We start from the raw sequence: 26,362 nt of genomic DNA, 5'->3' as shown, positions 1-26,362 counted from the left end.
ACCTGTCATTAAGTCAATTTCTCCTCCTTGGAGTGTGAATTTGGTTCTGGAGCTCTTCAAGCTCCTCCATTTGAACCTATGCATTCATTGGACATTAAATTACTTTCTTGGAAAGTTTTGTTCCTTTGGGCCATCTCTTCTGCCAGAAGAGTTTCTGAATTATCTGCTCTTTCTTGTGAGTCTCCTTTTCTGATTTTTCATCAGGATAAGGCGGTGTTGCGAACTTCTTTTGAATTTTTACCTAAAGTTGTGAATTCCAACAACATTAGTAGAGAAATTGTAGTTCCTTCATTATGTCCTAATCCTAAGAATTCTAAGGAGAAATCGTTGCATTCTTTGGATGTTGTTAGAGCTTTGAAATATTATGTTGAAAGCTACGAAATCTTTTCGTAAGACTTCTAGTCTATTTTGTTATCTTTTCCGGTTCTAGAAAAGGCCAGAAAGCTTCTGCCATTTCTTTGGCATCTTGGTTGAAATCTTTAATTCATCTTGCCTATGTTGAGTCGGGTAAAACTCCGCCTCAGAGAATTACAGCTCATTCTACTAGGTCAGTTTCTACTTCCTGGGCGTTTAGGAATTAAGCTTCGGTTGACCAGATCTGCAAAGCAGCAACTTGGTCCTCTTTGCATACTTTTACTAAATTCTACCATTTTGATGTATTTTCTTCTTCTGAAGCAGTTTTTGGTAGAAAAGTACTTCAGGCAAGCGGTTTTCAGTTTGAATCTTCTGCTTATGTTTTTTCGTTAAACTTTATTTTGGGTGTGGATTATTTTCAGCAGGAATTGGCTGTCTTTATTTTATCCCTCCCTCTCTAGTGACTCTTGTGTGGAAAGATCCACATCTTGGGTAGTCATTATCCCATACGTCACTAGCTCATGGACTCTTGCTAATTACATGAAAGAAAACATAATTATGTAAGAACTTACCTGATAAATTCATTTCTTTCATATTAGCAAGAGTCCATGAGGCCCACCCTTTTTATGGTGGTTATGATTTTTTTGTATAAAGCACAATTATTCCAATTCCTTATTTTATATGCTTTCGCACTTTTTTATCACCCCACTTCTTGGCTATTCGTTAAACTGAATTGTGGGTGTGGTGAGGGGTGTATTTATAGGCATTTTGAGGTTTGGGAAACTTTGCCCCTCCTGGTAGGAATGTATATCCCATACGTCACTAGCTCATGGACTCTTGCTAATATGAAAGAAATGAATTTATCAGGTAAGTTCTTACATAAATTATGTTTTGCTTTGTTCTCTTGGTATTCTTAGTTGAAAGCTAAATCTAGAAGGCTTATATGCTCATTTCTAAGTCCTTGAAGGCCGTCTCTTGGCTCAGGGGATTTTGACAGTTTTTCACCACTAGAGGGTGTTAGTTCATTCATATGCAAAACTAAGGAATGGGTGTGACGAGACCAATCTCGCCACTGTGCATTGGAGGAGCCTGGTTGCCCGCCTGCTGCCTTTAGACTATGGTCCCATGTTGAAATGCTTACTTTTCCCCTGCAAAGACACGAAAGCCGGGTCATTCAGTACTTGCCCTATTTGAACAGTGATACCCCAGATAGCTATGCCATGTAGCCCATTTGTATAACGAAAGACTTTGGCTCCATGGCAATTGAACTGTATTTCTCTGTCTGTGATAATTACATCAACCATTGTGTAAGGTAATTGTATCAACCATTGTGTAAGGTAACTGCATCAACCATTGTGTAAGGTAATTGTATCAACCATTGTGTAAGGTAACTGCATCAACCATTGTGTAAGGTAATTGTATCAACCATTGTGTAAGGTAACTGCATCAACCATTGTGTAAGGTAATTGTATCAACTATTGTGTAAGGTAACTGCATCAACCATTGTGTAAGGTAATTGCACCACCCATTGTGTAAGGTAATTGTATCACAGGCAGAGGGGATGATTTTGTGTGGGAGTGTCTGAGAGTATTGTATGTGTTTATTGGTTGTTTTACATAACCCTGTGGGTGGTACTAATGTGTAAAAATGTGTATTTAAGAACAATAAACACACAGCTCTGGCAGATTCCTGTTTTACCCTCAAAATGGAGCTTGGTCTCATGTTTGGGGGGAATTGCTAGTTTGGATTATTCTTTTGCCTGTTTTAGGAGAGAAAGATTTCGTGTATTTTCCCCCGTCGGGGTATTAACTGGGTTCGTGTGTTGCTATTCCCGTATTAAGGGCATCTTTCATCTGGTATTAACCCTCGATATCAGGGTTATACTGTAACAAAGGGTAATAAAGGGATCATCTATCTTTTAAAACAATAAATATTCTGGTGTAGATTGTCTCTTTAACTTTCAAAATATAAACTCTGCCATTGTCTTTACATTAAAAGGATTGTTCCTAACTATCTATACTATGATCGCGTTTGTAATGCGTCCATCAGTGTTGCCAGTTGCGCACGCATCCTCAAAGGAATGTTGGCTGCGCGTGGAGCCAAAAGAATACACCTTGATGTAGCAAAGCTGCATCTTAGTGGATTCCGAAAATGGCAGGTTGATGAAAGAATCCACCACCGGTGGATTTTTTTACCACCCTGCCATTTTCGGAATCCACCTGGATGCAACGTAGGCTACCCCGAATCCTTACTAAAAAACACGCAACCGCCAGCACGAAATAACTAGAAAACACGTAACTGCTCGCAAGAAATAAAAACACGTAACCGCCTGCATGAAGTATAACAAAAAAAAACTCCAGCAACACCGTCAACCCCCACATTGCAAAATAATAAAGTTATTAACCCCTAATCCGCAAACAACATATTTAAAATATTAACCCCTAAACCGCCAACCCCCCCACATCTCAATAAACCTATTTAACCTATTAACTCTAAAACCGCCAAACCCCCTACATTTCAATAAAACTAATTAACCTATTAACCCCTAAATCACCAAACCACTAAATCTCAATAACTTTAATTAACCTATTAACACCTAAATCGCCAAACCCCCACATCACAATAACCCTAATTAATATATTAATCCCTATACCACCAACCCCCCACAACGCAAATAACTAATTTAATTACTAAGCCCCCTAACCTAACACCCCATAAATTAACCCAAATTACTTCTAAATTACAATTAAAATAAAAAAAAAACTAACATTAAATTACAAAAAGAAAAGAAGTCTAACCTTACAGAAAAAAATAAACAAAATTATCAAAAATAAAAAAAAAGATACCTAATCCCTATGAAAATAACCCCCACCCCAAAATAAAAATACCCCTTAATCTAAACTACAGAAAAAAATAAACAAAGCTATCCAAAATAAAAAAATGAAACCTAAACTAATACCCCTATAAAAACAAAAAATCCCCCCAAAATAAAAACACCCCCTAATCTAATACAAAACTACCAATAGCCCTTTAAAGTTTTTTTTGTAGGACATTGCCCTAAATTAAACTGTTAGGGGGACTTAGTATTTTTTAGAGGTAAAGGAGCTGTTTAACTTAGGGCAATGCCCTACAAAAGGCCCTTTAAATGACTATTGGTAGTTTTGTATTAGGGGGTGTTTTTATTTTAGGGGGGATTTTTTTTATTTTTATAGGGGTTTTAGTTTAGGTTTATTTTTTTTTTATTTTAAATAGCTTTGTTTATTTTTTTTATGTAATTTTACTTATTTTATTTCTTGTAACTTTAGCTTGGGGGTTTGTATTTTTTAAACATAGACTGCACTCTGGGCAGGCTTATTGCCTAGTTTATTTATAACTCCAAACCTGTCCATCAGGCTCCAAATCGTTTGATAACAATGAAGGAATGTTTTTTCTGTAAACTTCTTTGTCTAAAACACTTTCTGGATCATTTTATACTTTTTGAGAGACAATGTATGAACAATCTCAGTGCTTGTTAACTTGCTTGTAATAAAACTAGATGTCTGGTAATCTCAATGCTATACAAGCACAACATGGGGGAATTCCAGACTGTTAAGGCAGTTTAATAGCCTGTGAACATGAGGAAGAGATTACCAGGTAAAAAAAGCAGTCTATGTTGTCCTTTCTCACGGTGCTTGTGATGTTTGGGAAACTTATCTTATGGAGTTATTGAATTTTAATAAGAGCTGTACCTAACAAATTATTAGTGGTGAAAAATACCAGACTATGCTAAAGAGGTGGGCAATTACTGTGTTATGGACTGCATCTCCGATAATGCTCTTTCAGCTATAAAGCATCATGGGAGATGTAGTCCATAACATCTGGAGGACCGGTAATTGCCCACCCCACAGTATTGAAAGTTTATTTTTTAGAGGGACATTCTAATTACAAAAATCCCATCCTAGATAATTAGGACAGTCTCTGGCTAAGGAAGCTGAAAACCTTGCAGCCCCATAGTGGAACTATCTATCTAGGGCCTTGATGGCGAACCTTGGCACTCCAGATGTTTCAGAACTACATTTCCCATGTTGCTTTGGCACTCTGAAGTCCAGTCGAGCATCCTGGGAAACGTAGTTCTGAAACATCTGGAGTGCCATGGTTCTCCGTCACTGATCTAGGGTTAGTAATTTGTACTTTAGTATGTCCCTTAAATATCATTTTTGAAACATATCAATACTAGGTGACTTTATTTTGGAAATTATCTGGACTGGAACAAGACCAGGGACAGAGAACCTTTCTGAGCATTTACACCCAGACTGCCCCAAACTCATATTCTAAAAAACTCTTCAGTGCTCGTAGAAACAAAGGGACAGAGAAGTGCAAAAAAGAAAATGCTGTGAAGAGTATTTTATTATTGTACTATTCCTTGTATGTAGCAATGTTTTTAACCCATGCAAAAGGGTTAAATACATAGGTAAAAATAAGCTCCAGAGCAGCAATTCACTACTGGGAACTAGTTGAATACATCTGGTGAACCAATGACAAGTGGCATTTATGTGTAGCTGCCAGCAGCTAACTTCCAGTAATGCATTGCTGCTCACGAGAATACCTAGGTACACTTTTCAACAAAATAAATGTGATAATAGATGTAAATTTAAAAGTCTCTTAAAATTGCATATTCTATTTATCAGTTTGATCCTGCCTTAGAAGGACAGACCAGCCCTGGATTACAGGACAAATCCTCCTCTACATGAGGAACATGACAACCCCAGATGATCATTTCAGTCTTCTGACTTCTGTATAGGACTCATCAGTGGGATGCCGCCATATCTCTCTAGCATTACTGGGCAGGGAATCCAAGTCTGGCTACGCCATCAACCTTAGGATGACTTTCAACAGGTTCATAATAATACACATATACACTGTATATAAAGTACTCAACCAGGAAGGAACAATGGTCTTTCTCTTTTAACCCAATAGTGCTTTTCACAGATTTTTTTTTTTTTAAATACAATTAAAGGAACATGAATCCCTATTTTTTTTTCTTTAGCTAGAGCATGCAATTTTAAACAACTTTCCTATTTACTGCTATTATTAAATTTGCTTCATTCTATTGGTGTCCTTTGTTGAAGGCGCAGCAATGGACTATTTCGAGCTAGCAGAACACATTGAGGTCGCATTATCAAATGTCTGTCGGACCTGATCCGACAGTGCGGATCACGTCCGACAGACCTCGCTGAATGCGGAGAGCAATATGCTCTCCGTATTCAGCATTGCACCAGCAGCTCACAAGAGCTGCTGGTGCAACGCCGCCCCCTGCAGATTTGCGGCCAATGGTTCGCCAGCAAGGGGGTGTCAATCAACCCGATCGTACTTGATCGGGTTGAATTCCGGCGATTCCTGTCCGCCTGCTCAGAGCAGGCGGACAGGGTTATGGAGCAGCAGTCTTTAGACCGCTGCTTCATAATTGCTGTTTCTGGCGAGTCTGAAGATTCGCCAGAAACACGGGTCCTCAACCAATAACAGGAGACATACATGTACAGCCACCAATTAACAGCTAGCTCCCAGAAGTGGATTGCTACTCCTGAACATACTTACCTGTTTTTCAGATACAAAGAGAATGAAGAAAATTAGATAAAATAGGCAAATGGGAAAGTTGTTTTAAGTGGTATGCTGTTTCTGAATCATGAACTAAAAAAATTGTGTTTCATGTCCCTTTAAGTGTCACTTCTGAAAATTGCCCAGTGCAGGGAACATCATTATATGTATGCTACTCTGGCTTTCTTATTTTTTTTCCTATTTATAGATTACTAATTCCATTAACATAGATAGAAGCTAAGTATTTAAGCCATATCATATGTATCATGCAACATTAAAAAGACTATTTTTAAAAAAAAAAAAAGGGAATTTCCCCTTTAAAATGGCTTAATTTTCATGCTCTCAGAGCCAGACTTAGAGGCCCATTTATCAAGCTACGAATGGAGCTTGAGGGCCCGTGTTTCTGGCGAGTCTTCAGACTCGCTAGAAACAGCAGTTATAAACCTGTCCGCCTGCTCTGATGAGACGGACAGAGATTGCCACAATTCAATCCGAGTCTGTAGGTGGTGGCGTTGCACCAGCTGGTGCAATGCTGAATACGGAGAGCGTATTGCTCTCCGCATTCAGCGATGTCTGTCGGACCTGATCCGCACTGTCGGATCAGGTCCGGCAGACATTTGATAAATAGGCCTCATAGACTGGTCTATATGCTCTGTGCATTTGTGTTTGACAGGCAAACGAGTACTTGGAATGTACAAATAAATCAGCTTGTCTGTATTCCTAAATGGATCTTTCATTTTAACATAAAATGTATTGTAAATATTTTATAGGTTTTGCTTGAGCAAATTAACTATACTAAGATTATTTTAATGACTCGTTAAAGGGACATAATACCCATATGCTAAATCACTTGAAAGTGATTCAGCATAACTGTAAAAAGCTGACATGAAAATATCACCTGAACATCTTTATGTAAAAAAAATATTTTACCTCAAAAGTAATTTCTCTGGGAACAGATATACAGTTAAGTGCTGTTCAGTTGGAACCCCCCCCCAAAAAAAACAACAAACACCATAGCCAATCATCATCAGCAGTGCTGAGGTCATTCTTTGCTTTGCTGTGATCTTATGAGATTTCACAGAAATTTTGTGAAATTTCACAGTAAACTTCCTGTAACTGAATAGGAAAATAACATGACTGTGCCTGCACATGCCAAATGCACACTCCTTTGCAAGTCCTCCTGGGACTAGCATCCTCATTCTTAAAGTGGGGTGTGAATTATTTTGAGGTAAAATATTTTCCTTTTTTTATATAGAGATGTTCAGGTGATATTTTCTAGTCAGCTTTTTACAGATATGCTGCATCACTTTCAAGTGCTTCTATATTTGGGTATTATTTCCTTTTAATGACACAGGGCTAGACTCAATATATTCCACAAGTCCATGTGCAAATAAAAGCCGTAGTGCTCAGATGAGATTTTGACTCTCTATTATTCAGTGATTCCTAAAAGAAAACAAAGGGCCCAGCATCCTTGATCCTTTTAAGGTCTACTGGCAGTAAGCTGTGAGAATCTGGACCAGCAATATTTCAATTTCAATTTAAAAAAATCAACACATTTCTTGTGGCTCCACAGTAGGACTTTAACACTGGTTAAAAACTTAGGGGTCAATCAGATTCCAGTGGAAAAGCTCATCAAGTTATTTAGCGACAACAATTCCCAAATACTTTAATGGTAAAGTATGTAAAAAAATAATTAGAACCACAAATGCAAGTGTGTTTATATGTATATACATGTGCATATATATACAAACACATATACACATATATAAACATGTATTTTTGTATATATATTATTAACAAATTGCTGCAGCTATTTATTTAAATGCTGAATATAAGAGACAAGTGAGGCCTTGACTCTGGAGGGCAGTGACCAAATGCACATGCGTACGAAACGCGTCTGTCAGGAGTCTCGGTCTCCCCTACTCATTACTTATTTGTATTGTTTTATGCTGGAGTGTGACGTTTTTCTGTGCTTTCACATGGAATAATAAATTGGGCGTTGCATTTATACTCTTTGCTTTGAATGGTTTATTACTGTGATTCATGGAGGTTCAGTAACTATTTGTTGTGGGGGTTATTTTAGTTTTAGTATAGATTTTTTTAGGGGGCTAGGGCTTTAGTTTTAACAAATAGCTTTTTACTGTTTTTTTATTTTTAGTAATTTGTTTTTACATCTATTTCATATACAAAACCTGTGTCAATATCCAAAGACCCTGAAATTATATTAAACATGAACATCTTTATCTGAAGAACATGCATATGTTTAAAAGCCTTTACATATTTAAATTGCATTAAGATAAAATAGGCTTCATGTTATAGTTTTAATTTTTTTTAAATGTATTATTTGAATGATTTACCTTGTTTTTTTTAAATGATGTTAAAACATGTAGGATATAATAATCGTTTGGGAAGAATTGTTGCTTGAAAATGTGGTCATGCTGGTGAGAAAATGACATATAAAAAACAGAACACAAAATTCACACAACAGTGAATCCTTTAACAAAATTCAAAATGACTGCCAAGTGTTTGAAAATAGCTAAGTTTTAGTTCAAAATGACTGAATACCAAGACCTCCAATAAAGAGCATTTTTTTTTCCATATAAAGTTCTATTCATGTTTATTTTAGAAGGACGGATATGCTACTGATTCATAAAGCAAATTATTTACCATTAAACTGCCACAGCTTGAAATATTTTAGAATGTATTTGTAAATATGTGAATTGTGTATGTTTCTAGTTGGTCTTTTGTAAAAGAAAAAAAAGATGTTTTTTTGTAATATAAACCCATATTTCATCCATTTTTTAAACCAAAAATTAATTTTACCCTAGAATTTTTTAATCTTAGGACATAACATTTGAGATAAATTAGCCCGAAGGAAGCTACAGCGAGCAAAAGAAATCTGAGAGTTTTTTTATTCTGGCAGGAATAAGTAAGTCGTTTCTAATAACTACTTTGGGGTGAGATTGATGCCAGGATGCAGATAGAGAAGTTTTATCTGCTCTGAAAATAACTTTATTTAATAGAGGACACTTCTATGTAAGTGAGCTCTCTTTGCCAGGCACTTGTTAGCTTCTACAAATATTTTTCCCCTCGTTTCTATAATATATTTTTGTACCAGAAAGAGACTTTGGGGCTGATTTAACAACGTCTGTCCAACATGATACGCTATAGCGTATTATGTCCAACAGATATCGCTGAATGCGGACAGCATACACTATCGGCATTCAGCATTGCACAAGCAGTACTAGTGAACTGCTTGTGCAATGCCGCCCCCTGCAGATTCGCGGACAATCGGCCGCTAGCAGGGGTTGTCAATCAACTTGATCATATTCGATCGTGTTGATTGCTGTACGCCGCTCAGAGGCTTTGGCTCAGAGGAGCAGTGGTCTAAAGACCACTGCTTCATAACTGATGTTTCCGGCGAGCCTGAAGGCTCGTGCGGAAACAGGGCGAGTTGATCCCATTCGGGGTATATTGGCGAATTTATCAAGTTTTGTATGGAGCTGTATGCAGCTGTTTCTGCGCGAGCCTCAGGCTCGCCGGAAACAGGAGTTAAGAAGCAGCGGTCTTAACTCGTCCTCCACCTCTGAGGGGGCGGACAGCAATCTGCCCGATCGCATAAGATTTGGTTGATTGACATACTCTACTAGCGGCCGATAGGACGCAAATGTGCAGGGGGCAGCATTGCACAACAATTTCTAGTGAAATGCTTGTGCAATGATAAATGCTGACAGCGTATGTTGTCGACATTTATAGATGTGCGGCGGACATTGATAATTCGGCCCCAGAGTGTTTCCCGCATTTATATATTTATATCAAGACCATAATTAATTCCTTTATGATACCACTGAGTCCCATGGACCTTAATTATATTTTGTAACCAGCGTAGAACTTGCAAAAAAGCATAAAAGTCAGCATTTTTTAAATGAAATGAAATTCTTGTGTAGGGGACTGAAAAGATCTAATTCTACTATAGTCTGCCTTAAAGAATTGTGCTAGAAATTTGAAATCCTTTTTTGCCCATCCTGTTGTTCAGACCTTCTATAAAAAGGGGTTTACCAGCAATAGGCATGAGATCTGAAATTTGGAAATTGCAATCAGCACCTAATACACAGATTTTGCCAAGCTGTTAGCACACTATGAATTACACTTATGTTTTTAGTCATTTTGGGCAAATTATTCTTTGGACAATGTGAAAGGTCTTTCAATGAAAAGGGACCAATCAGCTTCTTGTCTAGTTTAGATATAGAAACATAATCTGACCTCTGTTATCCTGTTAACTGCAATATTTGCTAAATAAACTATAACAGACATCCCAACTATCCCTGAAGTTCAGGGAGTCTCCCTGATTGTAATAGTGACTCCCTGATGCCAGCAAATGGAGTGCAATCTCCCTGAAACTCAAAGTACCATGATCCAATGTGGCCCAAATCCGGAAAAGTGTTTCTTTAATGAATGCCATTAGTTGCTGGGACGTTATAGAACCCTCAAAGCATGCATCAGTAACCAAAAAGCCCCCCAGATTTTAATAAAATAAAACACAAATACTACCTTATTTACTGCACGTAATTAATATTCGTATTAAAAAATATTTAAGCATTCAACAAGCGTGCGATCACTGGAAAATAGGTTTGTTGTATGCGGCTGTGCAATAAAGCTACTTTTTTAATGTGACGTTAGTGGGAAGCTACTTTAATGATAAGTCTCTATCTTATTTAGGGTTTCAAGGTGTCCAATATATAATTGTGGGGGGGGGGGTGGCAGCGCAGTAGCGGGTGAAGCCAGTCTTTTAAAGGGACAGTATACACCAATTCTCATTTAACTGCATGTAATAGACACTACTATAAAGGATAATATGCACAGATACTGATATAAAAATCCAGTATAAAACTGTTTTAAAAAACTTACTTAGAAGCTCTGAGTTTAGCTCTGTTGAAAAGGTTAGATGGAACACCCACTGCAAGTGGTTCTATAGCAAAAAGAGCAGACACTCCAACCCCCTCCCCCTTCCTCTGCATATGAAAAGACTCTTTATACAAACAGTAGCAAGCTGGCGTAGGTATACGTCAGTATTCTCCTAAAACTTTGGGGCCTGGTTAGGAGTCTGAAAATCAGAGCAATGTTATTTAAAAATAAGCAAAACTATACATTTAAAAAAAAAAAAGCTGTATACGCTATATAAATTGATCATCTACAAACCATTTATGCAAAGAAAAATTTAGTGTATAATGTCCCTTTAATTATTTCAAATGTTCTTTTTTGACCATAAAAATGTATCAAGTATTGTTTTTAACTGATTATATTTTTTTTCTGAATACACAGAATTTTTGGATAAGAAAATATATTTTGTGGAAAATAATAATTTTAAATAAGTTTATTTTTGCTATAAGTGATAAAAGTAAAGAGCACCAATTAGAATTTTTGGGGGGAAATTGTGTTCCTATTGTGAAGCCTATTATGTGAGACTTTTAGCACAACAGCACTATCCAACATGCAGATGTTAGCAAACCCTAGTCTATCGCTTGAGCGATAAAATATAACTTTGGACTTGTATTATAAATGCAGTGTGATTGGTGACTACACACATATGCCTCTTGTCATTGGTTCACCAGATGTATTCCGCTTGTACAGCCTTGCTTCTCTGGAGTTGACTTTAATTAAATGTTTAACCCCTTCAGTATAGTTATATGCAAGTAATATTGCAACATTTTGTATCCATTTAAAGGAACATGATACTCAAATGTTGAAGCACATGAAAGTGATGCAGCATAACTGTAAAAAGCTGACTTGAAAATATCACCTGAACATCGTTAAGTAAAAAAGGAAGATATTTTACCTCAAAATATCTTAAGTATTCACACCCCATTGTAAAGAGACTTTAAGCAGCCAGTCAGGATACTTGTCTCAGGACAAGCTAGGGAGTGTGCATCTGTCATGTGCAGGCACAGTCTTGTTATTTTCCTATTCAGTTTAAAGGGACACTGAACCCAGTTTTAAGCAACTTTCTAATTTACTCCTATTATCAAATTTTCTTCATTCTCTTGCTATCTTTATTTGAAAAAGAAAGCATCTAAGCTTTTTTTTTTTTTTTTTTTTTTTGGTTCAGAACTCAGGACAGCACTTTTTATTGGTGGAAGAATTTATCCACCAATCAGTAAGAACAACCCAGGTTGTTCACCAAAAATGGGCCGGCATCTAAACTTACATTCTTGCATTTCAAATAAAGATACCAAGAGAATGAAGAAAATTTGATAATAGGAGTAAATTAGAAAGTTGCTTAAAATGTCTCTATCAAGTCATGCTCTATCTGAATCACGAAAGAAAAAATTTGGGTTCAGTGTCCCTATAAGTAAGTTTTATGAAATCTCATGACATGAGATCTCAGTGAAATCTCATGAGATCTAAGCAAAGGCAAAGCATGACCTCAGCACGGCTGATGCTGATTGGCTATTGTTGTTTTTTTTATTCAACTTGCAGCTGGACAGCAGCTGAAGTAAAACTGTATACAAAGCACTTACTCTGGTGAGCTGAATACATTTTGAGGTAAAATAAATAAATAAAATATTTTACATAAAATAGGTGATATTTTCATGTCAGCATTTTACAGTTATGCTCCATCACTTTCAAGTGATTTAGTATATCAGTATTATGTCGCTTTAATTCTCAAATTTCCTTGTATTTATTTTACAGTGAATAATCAGGAACAAAGCATTTGTAACCGTTTTCCTTTTTGTCTTTTTCTAGCTTTTCTAGTTGTTTACAAATCATCACATATTTAAAAAAAATGAAAACCCAAATCATGCTAAATTTAAACCTTATATTAAAATGTACGAACTTCTGAGAAAAAAATAAATTATACAACGTAAAACCTGAACTATGCTCCGTCAGGTAAAGTTGGTCACCCTCAAATTATACCTTTTAATCATTCTATTTAGCAAAGATAGTATTTTGCAAAATTAACTGGAGCTCTGTCAAAATCAACATATAATGACAAATAACATAATAAGATTGTAAGGAAACGTTCCATACTCTATGCACAGACTGAAGAATAGAACTATCAAACCTGGCTTTCTCTTGTCTGGCTGGAAGCCGCAGACTATAGTTCATCCTTGGCACAATATTACACTGCGGATATTTGAAACTGCTTTTATGGTTGTTTCTGAGAAAAGCTGTGTGTATTGGTAACCCAAGTAGCTTGACTACAACTACTTACCATAAGAACGCCACCAGATTTATCTGCAGTACACATGCTCAATATAGGAGCCATGCCAATGGTCGTTCCCTGGAAATATACCCCACTGCAAAAAAAAGAAAACAGATTGTATGCACACTTTAGTTAAATACATATTTGTATTTCTTGCATCATCACATATGAGCTTTATTATGTACTATAAACTGCCCTACAGAGAAATTATTAATATGAAATTCTGAATATGGAAACTCTCATCTCTTTTTTTTTTTTTTTTAAATTACGAAAATAATTTGGGTATTAATTATTGATGTTATAGTTCTGAATGTACTGAAGCAGAGAACAAAGTATGCACGTTAGCTTGATAAATCCTGACTGTACGAACAGCAGGGAGCAATTTAAAAAGACATTGACATTTGGTTTAAATAAAGGGACCAGAGTCTTTCTTTTTAAAATATTTATGCGTTGTATATATTAGCAGTTAAAGGGATATTCTGGCCAAAATTTAAATGCACATAGATTAATTACTTCTTTGAATAGGAACATATTTGCAATATACATTTATTGGCAAAAATGCTTCTAGTAAAGTTATCACTGTTTTAGTGTTAACATTTTTCTCTGCACATGCATGTGAAGCGTAGCTAGATATTCTCAGTGCACCAGCATTTTAAATAATGCAGCTGCTCAAAGCACCAGTGGGGTTTATATCATGTCAGCATTTAACAGATTGGGGCTTATTTATCAAGCTCCGTATGGAGCTTGATGCCCCTTGTTTCCGAAATAGAAGTTATGAAGCAGCGGTCTAAAGACTGCTGCTTCATAACTTGTCAGCCTGCTCTGAGGCCGCGGACAGAAATCAACCGGATCGAATATGATCGGGTTGATTGACACCCCCTGCTAGCGGATCTGACACCCCCTGGCCGCGAATCTGCAGGGGGCAGCATTGCACCAACCGTTCACAAGAACTGCTGGTGTAATGATAAATGCCAACAACGTATGCTGTCGGCATTTATCGATGTGCGGCGGACATGATTAGCTACATCGTATTATGTCCGCTCGCACTATGATAAATATACCCCATTGAGTCATTACCAGATGGTAAAATGCTGGTGCACGGTGCATATTTAAATACACTTTTGAAACAGCTAAAGCTTTTATTAGAAGCATTTTTGCTAATACATGTATATTACAAAAATGCTTCTATTCAAAACTGAAATGCACTCATGTGGATTCGAATTTAAGCTGGAATATCCCTTTAAGGAAAGAATAGCACAATGCCTGTATATACATGCTTTTAACACATGTGAACAGTAAGTTTGTTAGCATTGTTTTGTAGCCTGGAGACATAATCCTTGCAAAGCCTCTTGTTTATCTTATCTCTTTTGCTGAGGCCAATTAGGGACAGATGTAAATAAATTCCTCCAATCATAGAGTAGAATGTTGCCAGATCAGTGGATGATCAGCTACTACATTTTTCTGCAATTTTCCAATAGATTAACAGAGTCTGAATGTTATTAGGACAGATAAACACATTGAGGCCTATTTACTAAAGGTCTTGCAGTACGCTCTCCGTATTCAGCATTGCACCAACAGCTCACAAGAGCTGCTGGTGCAACGCCGCCCCCTGCAGACTCGCGGCCAATGGGCCGCCAGCAGAGGGTGTTAATCAACCTGATTGTACTCGATCGGGTTGAATTCCGACGATGTCTGTCTGCCTGCTCAGAGCAGGGGGACAGGGTTATAGAGTAGCGGTCTTTGTGACCGCTGCTTCATAACTGCTTTTTCTGGCAAGTCTGAAGACTCGCCAGAAACACGGGCCCACAAGCTCCATACGGAGCTTGATAAATGGGCCCCCTTGTCTGCTGCAACTGTTTTTAATAGTCAAACATCACCCACAAATTTCCTAATTTTGAGGAGCCAATTCTGACTTGAGTCTGTAGAAGACAGGACTTGCCTCTTGCCTATGTGCTAATAAAATTTCCATTGTTTGGCTTCAGCAGAAATGATAAGATAACAAACTGCAGATTACGGTTAGGCTTGTGAATCCTAACCACACTTTTCAGACTTACAGGTAAATTACAAGAAAAGGGGACAAAATAAATAATGAAACATTGAATATTACAATCTAAAAAAAAAACAGCCAAAATAATTGAAGTCCAATGCAAAGTGATTTTTTCATAATTAACAATTTTATATGGGCTAAATGTTGTTAAATATCCCTTTAAGCAGGCATAATTCAACAAAAGAATCTGACGAGTTTTCAATTTTTTTTAAAATAGTTTTATTAAAATAATATTTTTAGATACCTACACCCTTGTATGTGTATGGTACCAAGTCAGGCAATCACACTCATGTTTGGCACATATTGCCCATTGGTACTCTATGCTAAACTGGTGCAGAGTAGATCATCTAGTGGCATAGAATAACTGGTTGTTTAGGGCATATTTTGCCCTATGCCTACAAAAACTGCGCCCAGGAAGCAGGATTTAGAGGGTCATTTTATGACATGATGACTTCTCTCTACTATATTCTACAAATTTGTATCCCATTATTTTATTACAGATAAATGACACCTTGTGTAGTGGTGCTTCTGGTTGTTAGGAACATATGACTAGGGGAGATTAGGAAGGAAGCAGAATTCCCAGTGCCCAGGTCAGCACACAGAAATGAAATTAACCACTTTTGGTGGTTAATCGTTTTTTTGGCCCTTGAGGACCTATTAAGAATAAAATATGTCTATTTAGCATTGATTAAAAATAGAATAGCACAAAATACACAACTACACATAAATTGGCATGTTGTAAAATACAGAATTATAGAAATATCTCACTCAGAAAACAAATCTAGCAAACATGTTCTATGGCTGTGTATCCTATAACCCGGGGTCATTATATTGTCCTGTGAAGCTCTTGCCTAACAAATTAAAGGGATTTCTTATACTCTCAAGACATTTATGTGACATGCAGTATAGGACTACATTATAATGAAACATTTAGTTGCAAGTCCACACTTGTTAGTTAAATGTAAATGTATGAATATGTATTATAAAAAGGTTCCTCACTAGCACACTCATATATAGCATTTTATGGTCTAGAAGTGAACCCACCCTGTTGTTCATGTAAAGGCAAACCCCATAGGTACGTCCTATTCTAAAATAGTTAAAGGGACAGCCTAGTATAAATTAAACTTTCATTATTCAGATAGGACTTTTAATTTGAATAAACTTTCCAATTTACTTTTATCATCAAATTTGCTTTTTTCTCTTGGTATTCTTAGTTTAAACTAAACATAGGTAGGCTCATATGCTAATTTCTAAGCCTTTGAGGGCTGCCTCTTATCACATGCTTTTTAAATCTCTTTTCAACACAAAGAGACAGAAAGTACACGTGGGCTATATAGATAACACTGTGTTCAGGTACAGGGGGTTATTTAAGATTTAGCACAACACAATGCTAAATTTAAGACAATAGATAATAAACAGTCACAGTCATGTGATCAGGGGCTGGAAGAAGGTTCCTAGATACAAGGTAATCATAGAGGTAAAAAGTACATTAACCCCTTAATGACCACAATGTACCCTGTATGTCACTGGTCGTTAAGGGTTTTTTCCGGACATAATAGCACAAGTCTAGCAAGAACACACTATTAATGCACTCCCTCCAGCAGGCTTTGTGGAATAGAGCAGTCTCAACGCTGGTGGCAAGACCGCGCTATAAAACAATCAAGTCCCAAAAAAAGGCCAGCGACATACAGGGTACGTCGCTGGTCCTTAAGGGGTTAATATAACTGTGTTGGTTGTGCAAAACTGGGGAATGGGTAATAAAGGGATTATCTATCTTTTTAAACAATAACAATTCTATGGTAGACTGTCCCTTTAAAGGGACATGAAATCCATTTTTTCCTTCCATGATTAAGATAGAACATACAGAAACAACTTTACAATTTACTTCTATGAACTATTTAGATTAGTTCTCTTGGTATCTTTTGTTTAAAATAATACCTTGGTAGGTTTAGGAGCTGTGTGGGAGCTAACTACTGATGGGTGGCCTCTCGTTATTGGCTTATTGATGTGTTTAGATAGCTCCCAGTAGTGAATTTCGGCTCCTTCAACAAAGGATATTAAGAGAATGAAGCAAAACCGAAGTACATTGTAAAGTTGTTTTTTTTTTTAAATCTAAACTATCTGATTCATGAAAGTAACATTTTGGGTTCCATGTTCCTTTAAATGTTATACATTAGCAAGAACACTAGATGGCAGCAGTGTTTGCTGCTATGTAGTGCTACGGACATGTGCCGCTTACGTACCTAGGTATGATATTCAACATAGAATAAAAGCATTAATAAAGCATTAGAAACATTTATAAAATCCTATGCTCTGTCTGAATCTAAAATTCATTTTAGGGGATCCATGCACCTTTAAATATGTGCTGATTTTAAAATCACTTATACTAGCAATGTATAACTTGAAATATGTTTTATTTTCTTAATTATCTGATTATCACTAGGGCACTGTTTCTCAACCGCAGTCCTAAAGTAGCCCAACAGGCCAGGTTTTTATTATAGCTGAACCAGTGCACAGGTGAAATAATCAGCTGATGGGTGAGAGAGCAGGTTAGTTAACCATGGTTACTGATCAGCTGATTATTTCACCTGTGCATTGTTCAGCTGTAATGAAAACCTGTCGTATAATAAAAACATTTATTTAAAAACAAATAAACATCCTAAAAATTAAACAGGGACGTCTCCCTATATTAAAACTCTATATGTTCAGTAAAAAAATGAGAAACTGGTTCACAATAAAATTAATATACGGTCTGTTAATAAATACAGTATTATGAAGGTATATGGAGGAAAAAATGAGAACAAATTGATGCAATAAAAAACACAATTCAGGTTACTTAGAAAGCTTAGATATAAGTATGGCCCATAAGGATATATCGGTTTCAGATGGATCCAATTATTCTGTTTCCTAAGTATGGTGCGAGATAGAAAAAGGCATGGAACTTTCCAACAATAGATATACAGTCCACCAAAGAATCGGTATGTACAGCGCTTTACTTTACCACTTCTTCTGTCTTCGGTCACACCAGGGACCGCTATGAGATCCAAGACAGTCTCTCCGAGCTGTAGACACAGACCACACACGTGTTGGGACGGCGTCTGACGTCACGCCTCGTCCGTTCGTCTCCTATATAGACAAATTGCAGCGTACTTATATCAGCTGTAGAAAAGTTGTAGATTGTAACAGTTCTTTTAATATTCCAGCCCTGTGCTGTGCACTTTAGCTATGAATACAATGGGATATTTGAATCCATCCACGCTGTAAGGTTGAATAGGTTATAGCAGAGAGGTTAACCCAGGTTAGATGGCAATACTGATAATAGGCATATGGTGATGTTAGTCACTCTTGAGGTGCTGCTACAAAGTCACAAAAGCAATCGACGCGTTTCTCCCACCTGTGGGCTTTATCAAGATGATTGTGACTTGCAGCAAGATCCCTTTAAATGTTCAGAATGTGTGTGATTGGCTGTGTACCTAATTGGTATTCCATTTCCAAATTTTTTTTTAAGGTGGTATATACTCATTCCTTTAATTATATGTTCATGTATCCCAAGGAGAACGTATTGTTGACCTAGTAGTTTCTTCTGGCACATACATTTGCGATTTATCAACGCTTCCTTTTTAGCACATACTTATGATATATTTTTTCTAGGCTTTCTTGTTATAGAGTAATACCTATTAAAATTGCATCATATTCAAAAATTAATACAAATATAGTTAGTCCCTCAAGTATATAAGCAATTCTTCCAGATTATATATTTATCACTCATTAAGAAACATAATAAACAATCTGCCATATATGTAAATAAAATATTTAGATATGCTAGTTTAAAAAAATGATCTATTTATTTTAAAATTTTATAGAGTGTATATAGTGGGGGTAAGGGACAGTGCTACCCATAGAAATATGTTTGGATATAAATATAAAAAAAAAATTAAATTTTTTTTTATTCAAAATATTAAATATAAAGTGAAAATATGACAATTTACCATGTGTATAGCCTAATATAAAAGGGAAAAAAGAAAAAAGATAAAAGATAAAAGAGGAAAAGGGGGTTCTAAATATATTAAAGTGAATGTGTCTATTAAAATAGAAAAGGTGAAATTAAGGAAATTAAGAAAAGGTGAATTAAGGCCTTGTGGATATAAAGTGCTATATTTATAAATTAATTCGGCTTCCTTTATTAATAGTGTTTTTTTCCATATTTCCCCCCCCCTCCAATGTCCTTTAATTTTTTGTATGCCCCAATAACTTAATTCTTTAGTGTTACCATGGTGAGTATCTTTATCCCTCCCTTTCTCTATGCTGAACAAGTGCTCCCTTATCCTATCTTTCAGACATCGGGTAGTTTCACCAAAATAGAATAGGTTGCACAAGCATTTCAGTGCATAAATAATATTTTTATGTGTGCATCTTATAACTTCTTTTATAGTTAAAATATCTTTAGAGTTATTAATCTTGAGGGCCATCATTTTTGAAACATATTTCTATGGGTAGCACTGTCACTTACCCCCACTATATACACTCTATAAAATTTTAGAATAAATAGATAGATCATTTTTTTAAACTAGCATATCTAAATATTTTATTTACATATATGGCAGATTGTTTATTATGTTTCTTAATGAGTGATAAATATATAATCTGGAAGAATTGCTTATATACTTGAGGGACTAACTATATTTGTATTAATTTGTATTAATTTGTATTAATTTGTATTAATTTTTGAATATGATGCAATTTTAATAGGTATTACTCTATAACAAGAAAGCCTAGAAAATATATATCATAAGTATGTGCTAAAAATGAAGCTTTGATAAATCGCAAATGTATGTGCCAGAAGAAACTACTAGGTCAACAATACGTTCTCCTTGGGATACATGAACATATAATTAAAGCAATGAGTATATACCACCTTAAAAAAATTTTTGGAAATGGAATACCAATTAGGTACACAGCCAATCACACACATTCTGAACATTTAAAACGGATCTTGCTGCAAGTCACAATCATCTTGATAAAGCCCACAGGTGGGCGAAACGCGTCGATTGCTTTTGTGACTTTGTAGCAGCACCTCAAGAGTGACTAACATCACCATATGCCTATTATCAGTATTGCCATCTAACCCGGGTTAACCTCTCTGCTATAACCTATTCAACCTTACAGCGTGGATGAATTCAAATATCCCACTGTATTCATAGCTAAAGTGCACAGCACAGGGCTGGAATATTAAAAGAACTGTTACATTCTACAACTTTTCTACAGCTGATATAAGTACGCTGCAATTTGTCTATATAGGAGACGAACGGACGAGGCGTGACGTCAGACGCCGTCCCAACACGTGTGTGGTCTGTGTCTACAGCTCGGAGAGATTGTCTTGGATCTCGTAGCGGGCCCTGGTGTGACTGAAGACAGAAGAAGTGGTAAAGTAAAGCGCTGTAAATACAGTGATTGTATATATATCAAACCAATTTACATACCGATTCTTTGGTGGACTGTATATCTATTGTTGGAAAGTTCCATGCCTTTTTCTATCTCGCACCATACTTAGGAAACAGAATAATTGGATCCATCTGAAACCGATATATCCTTATGGGCCATACTTATATCTAAGCTTTCTAAGTAACCTGAATTGTGTTTTTTATTGCATCAATTTGTTCTCATTTTTTCCTCCATATACCTTCATAATACTGTATTTATTAACAGACCGTATATTAATTTTATTGTGAACCAGTTTCTCATTTTTTTACTGAACATATAGAGTTTTAATATAGGGAGACGTCCCTGTTTAGATTGTTTAATTTTTAGGATGTTTATTTGTTTTTAAATAAATGTTTTTATTATACGATAAATTTGGTGTTTGATACCTTTAGCCTTTATCGCCCTCTTTATCCCAAAGCCCTAAACAAGCTTTACACACTGTTTAAACTGATACTAGACACATTTTAGGGATAGTGTCTTTTAGAGAGGTGCTTGGTATTAGTTCCTTAGCGCACTTCTATCCATTTTTATCTTTTCTGTAATGAAAACCTGGCCTGTTGGGGGTTACTTGAGGACCATGGTTGAGAAACACTGATCTAGGGGACCCTAAGCAGAGAATACATTTTTATCTAAGCACAGTACTATTGCATCACCTTTCATCATTACAATTTAATACCAAACTGAAACTACTAAAATAAAATTCTGCAATATTTTCAGTATTTTCATTCACCTGACAGCATACAAGTTCTTGGATTTTTTTTTATATAATAATAATAAAAAATAAATAAATATATATACTGTATATATATATATATATATGTATATATGTTACAGGTAAAGTCAGAAATCTGGTTAATCCTAGGATTACCCGGGTCGACCTGACATTACCCAAGTGGCTGTGGGTAAATGTTATTCCCCCCATCTACGCCAATCCTCTGGCATCCACCCCAAGTGAACCTTGGGGAATGAGGTTTACAAGGCAGAGGCAAAAAGATAGTGAATATGTGTGAATAACAGTGCATAGTATATATGTTTGGTGCAGTGACTCGATGCACTCTGAGAAGATTTATCATGTTACATTGGGTTTTACCCACAGCTGCTTGGGTAATGTCAGCTTTACTCCGGTAATGCTAGGATAACCCAATTTCTTACTTTACCCGCATTGCTAATAGGTTTTACATTGTAGAATTTGTGAAACAAGAGCAATTGATCAATTATAATTGATTTGGAATTTGTTAATTCTAGGAAGGTGGTTGCAAACCTATGGCACCAGTGCCCAAGGTGGCACTCCAAACACATGTGTTGGCATTAAACATTTGGGTTACCAAAGTACCACCATACTGATTGGTTACATTGGTTGAAATTGTACTTCATGATGAAGCCATGCTATATTCCAGAAATCAAGATATGTAACTAATGGATTTGTATAAATATTTAACTTTAATATTTCTTTAACGCCCCATAAAGAAAAAAATTCCATGAGCATTTAAGAGAATATTTTTTCACAAAATGATCAACAGTTTGGCACACAGTCTCAAATATGTTTGCCACCCCTGTGTCTGCTATATTCAAAATGGTTTCCAACAGACATTGTGCGCTGCTCATTACATTATCTCCTTCTTGTCATGGGAACCTCATTGCCTGTTCCTCATTCATTTATTGCAAAAAGCTTTCCAACAGCTTAAGTTATGTCCACAGTTTGTCTGACAGGTCAGTTTAGCCTCTCTAATTACAGTACATTGATTATATAAATGAATATATTATTCATATAATCAATGGAGATCAAAGAGGTTACAGTCTATTCTGAAATTACTGCTATAAAGTATGGACTGCCAGAAAATATCTGTCCATTAATTTTGCACATACCTAACTATGTGTCAGTATTTTTTCACATTGTAAAGGATGGATCCATAAAGTAACTGACATATTAGTGAAATGGTCTGCAGCCTGCACTTTATACCCTAGTGCTAAGAAGTTATATTGTTGCCTAAAAACACACCAAGTACCTATAAAATACAAAAATCTTTCAATATTCCAAGTGGTAATAAAGAAAACACGCTAATATGTATAGATAAGTGTGTAAATATATTTAATACATGAGGCCCTATAATTGTATCAGTCACATTAAAATGCTTTTGTTAAATGTGTAATACATGATGCATCGTTATTGACTGCACAAAGACTGAGCCCAATATAATGCACTTTGTATTAACCATCATGTTCAACTCGTAATCTAGTAATCTAGGCTTTAATTTCTCACTATAAAAAAAAGCAGAAAAAATGAACAGACCTTACAAGTTGTGCATTGTCATGGGGCTTCTGAGGTAGTAATTTAAGTTTCCGCCAGTCCAGGAATTCATGAAGACTTGTAAACGGATCTTGAGTTATGGAACATTTATCTGCATCACTCCAAATCTCCACTCCAACCAAAGCTACACGGATATTTAATGGCCTGAAAAACTAATAATAAAAAAAAAAGTTGCATTTCTATATAAATGATAGCTGGGGTTAAAATATCTGCTGAGAACCCCCCCACCTACTTAATGATTTAATATAGCACAAAACTATACTCACGTTTTATTAAGCCCCTTATTAAACAGCTTGTTTTATATTTTATTTCACTAGAGATTCTGATTAAAACAGTTAACTACTTAATGAAATTAGCCTTTCTTTGCTAATTAGATTACAAGTGGAGCACTATTTATCAATTCTGCTTGCGCGCTACCTTCGCTAGGAGTAATCTTTTTACACCCGTTGGGTAGCGTTCATATTATAAGTTTATGCAATGCGCGCAAAAAGCCGAAGTTAGAATATCATGACCGTGTTAACGCATTCCCCCATAGAAGACAATTGAGCAAGAAAAGTGGGAAAAACCCTACAAGCGTGCAAACCCTATCACATATTTTAAAATGTGCTAACCCGACATGAAAATATTAATATATCACATTCCAATGTTCTTCACATAGCGACTATGTTCTATTTATTGTTTAATACATATTTCTACATATGTCTGATGGTATTTAAAGGAGAATTGCTGCAAATATGCACACACTTCAGCACTAGAATGCAGTGAACGCTTACGCTAGATTTCATCATGGTGGCAGTGGCACCCATGACTAGAGGAAGGCAGAGAATAACCTGTATATTATGCTTATAAAATGTATTCAGTGTTTAATATCCCTTACAGTGGCGTCACTAGGGGGGGGCGGGCCGCACCCGGGTGACACCCTCCAGGGGGTGACACCAAAAAAAAAAATTTTTTTTTTTTTTTTTTTTTTTTTTTTTAATTGAAATCCAAGAAATACAATGTTGAGATGCATAGATTATTTTATTAGAGGCTGGCATTTGTGAACATTAGTGGGACTGGGGAAGTTGTAGACACACAATTTTTTTGCCCCTTGAGCCAGTGCTGCAATTTCAACAAATAGTTTTCCCGGCTGCTTTTGCTTGTTTGTACTTTGCTCCTCCCCTGCCCAATTTCACTATGAATGTTGTGGGTGTGCCGTGGGGATTGCAAAGTTGCGCTGCTAGCCTAAACCTGCCTGCCTATCTGTGCTCACTGCTCAGTGACATGCTGCCCAGGGCTGTGCACTGACAGACTTGGAACAGAGTCAGAGAGCAGAATTTTCATAGTTTGTGCGCCTAAACCTTTTCTTCAGTGATTTATTTTAGAGTGCTCTATTTATCTTTCATTTGATGCTCTGCTGAGCCAGGGAGCAGCTCTAGGCATGAGCTTTATAATTAATGCAGTGCAGTTTACATATTTTGTATGTGTGTGTCTGAGTTTGTGTGTGTCAGTGTTTTTGTGTGTGTGTTTTTGTGTGTGTGTCTGAGTGTGTTTCCGAGTGTTTGTGTGTGCATTTGAGTATGTTTTTAAGTGTGTCTGAGTGTTTGTATGTGTGTTTGCCTGTGTTTTTGTGTGTGTCTGCTTTCTGGCGGGGGGGGGGGGTGACACCATGACTTACCGCACCGGGTGACACCAACCCTAGTGACGCCACTGATCCCTTAATGAATTAAAAATATCAAATTCATCTAGTATATTAATGTATTGCAAGACTGCAGAATAATCATGTAGCTAAGAGGTGTTAACTGTCTGTTTAATATCTATTTTCAAATTGTAATACATTTGTAAGCAACCACTGCATTTCTTAATAGTTATTGTAAGATTTCAGAAATCATTGTAACAAGGTTACTTTAATGCTATCAGATGTTTCAGTTATTATGCTGACTGTAGCACAAAAATAAATGAAATACACCTTTTGTGATAAATATTGGAAGAAATGTATATTATTATTTTACTAAAGGGATGAAATGTTTAAAATTCAGCCTACAGGCTTGTTAGCTTATTGATGGATACAGCTTTTATAATTCTACAGAGAAAAGTACTGTATCATTCTAAACAATACGTAAAAGAATTGTTTTTGTCTGACCTGCTAATCTTAAGCAGCATTTAAAAAATAACATTACATAACTAAAGAAAAAAAAAACAGATCAACTTTTTATATTAAAATGGAATAGAATGTAATGCAGGGGTGGGCAATTATTGGCCCTCCAGATGTTATGGACTACATCTCCCATAATGCTCTTTTGAGGGCATATAATTGCTCACCCCTGATGTAATGTGATGTGTAATTTTTTCAACTAATGATGTGTTGTAAAAATATCACATACCTTTCAGTTTTAATGAAAGTATTATCTATACTATAATCATGTTTGTAACGCGCCCGTTGCCGTCGGCAGTTGCGCATGCATCCTCAAAGGAGTGTTGGCAGCGTGAGGCAGCCAAAAGATTGTTGGCTGCGTGTGCAGCCAAAAGAATTCACCTGGTGGATTCTGAAAATGGCAGGTGATGCAGCGAAGGCAAACGGAGCATTACACAAAAAAAACCTAACCACCCGCAATAAGTATTAAAAAAAAAATAACCGCCCACAATAAGTATTAAAAAAAACAACTAACCAACTACCTAAAAAATGATTAGCCCCTAAAGCCGCCAACCCCAACATCGCAAACTATCCAATACATCTATTAATCCCTAAACCGCCATTAACCCACATCACTAATTAACCTAATAAATCTATTAACCCCTAAACCGCCAAACCCCACAATGCAAATAACTAATCACTAAGCCCCCTAACCTAACACCCCCTAAATTAACACCATTACATAAATTAAAATAATCCTAAATTACAATTAAAATATAATAACTAACATTACTTTAAAAATAAATAAAACTAAATTTAAACTAATCTAAAATTTCAGAAAATAAAAAAGTCTAACATTACACAAAATAATAAAACACATTATCCAAAATAAAAAATGAAACCTAATCCCTATGAAAATAAAAAAAGCCCCCCCAAAATAAAAACACCCCCTAATCTAAGAATAAACTATTGCCCTAAAGAAATCAGCTCTTTTACATTAAAAATATACTAAGCCCCCTCTAACAGTAAAACCCCTCACCCACCAAACCCCCCAAAATAAAAAAAAACTAACACTAAGAAACCTAAACTACCCATTACCCCTAAAGGGGCTTTTGCATGAGCATTACCCTTAAAAGGGCATTCAGCTCTTTTTCACATTGCCCAAAAAAACCCTAACTTAAAAAAAAAAAAACTAACACTAAAGCCCCAAATATCTACTCATGGTTCCTGAAGGTCTTTTTCCAGGCGGGTCCATCATCTTCATCCACAGCAAATGCGGCG

The 26,362-nt window shown here is 36.1% G+C and overlaps 1 protein-coding gene across 1 annotated transcript in view; it reads right to left on the bottom strand.

Annotated features, from left to right (window-relative positions):
* ADAM12 (ADAM metallopeptidase domain 12) overlaps window positions 1–26,362 on the bottom strand; it is a 510,388-nt gene that overhangs the window by 403,669 nt on the left and 80,357 nt on the right. The window contains exons 6-7 of the mRNA XM_053692967.1: window positions 22,951–23,120; window positions 13,142–13,226 (exon numbers count right to left, since the gene is read on the bottom strand). Of these exons, the coding sequence (XP_053548942.1) occupies window positions 13,142–13,226; window positions 22,951–23,120 (255 nt within the window). The remainder of the gene's footprint in view (window positions 1–13,141; window positions 13,227–22,950; window positions 23,121–26,362) is intronic.

This window comes from Bombina bombina, chromosome 9 (assembly GCF_027579735.1).
Source record: "Bombina bombina isolate aBomBom1 chromosome 9, aBomBom1.pri, whole genome shotgun sequence".
Lineage (NCBI taxonomy): Eukaryota > Metazoa > Chordata > Amphibia > Anura > Bombinatoridae > Bombina > Bombina bombina.
Note: the sequence above shows the minus strand (reverse complement) of the source record. Positions and strands in the feature narration are given on the sequence as shown.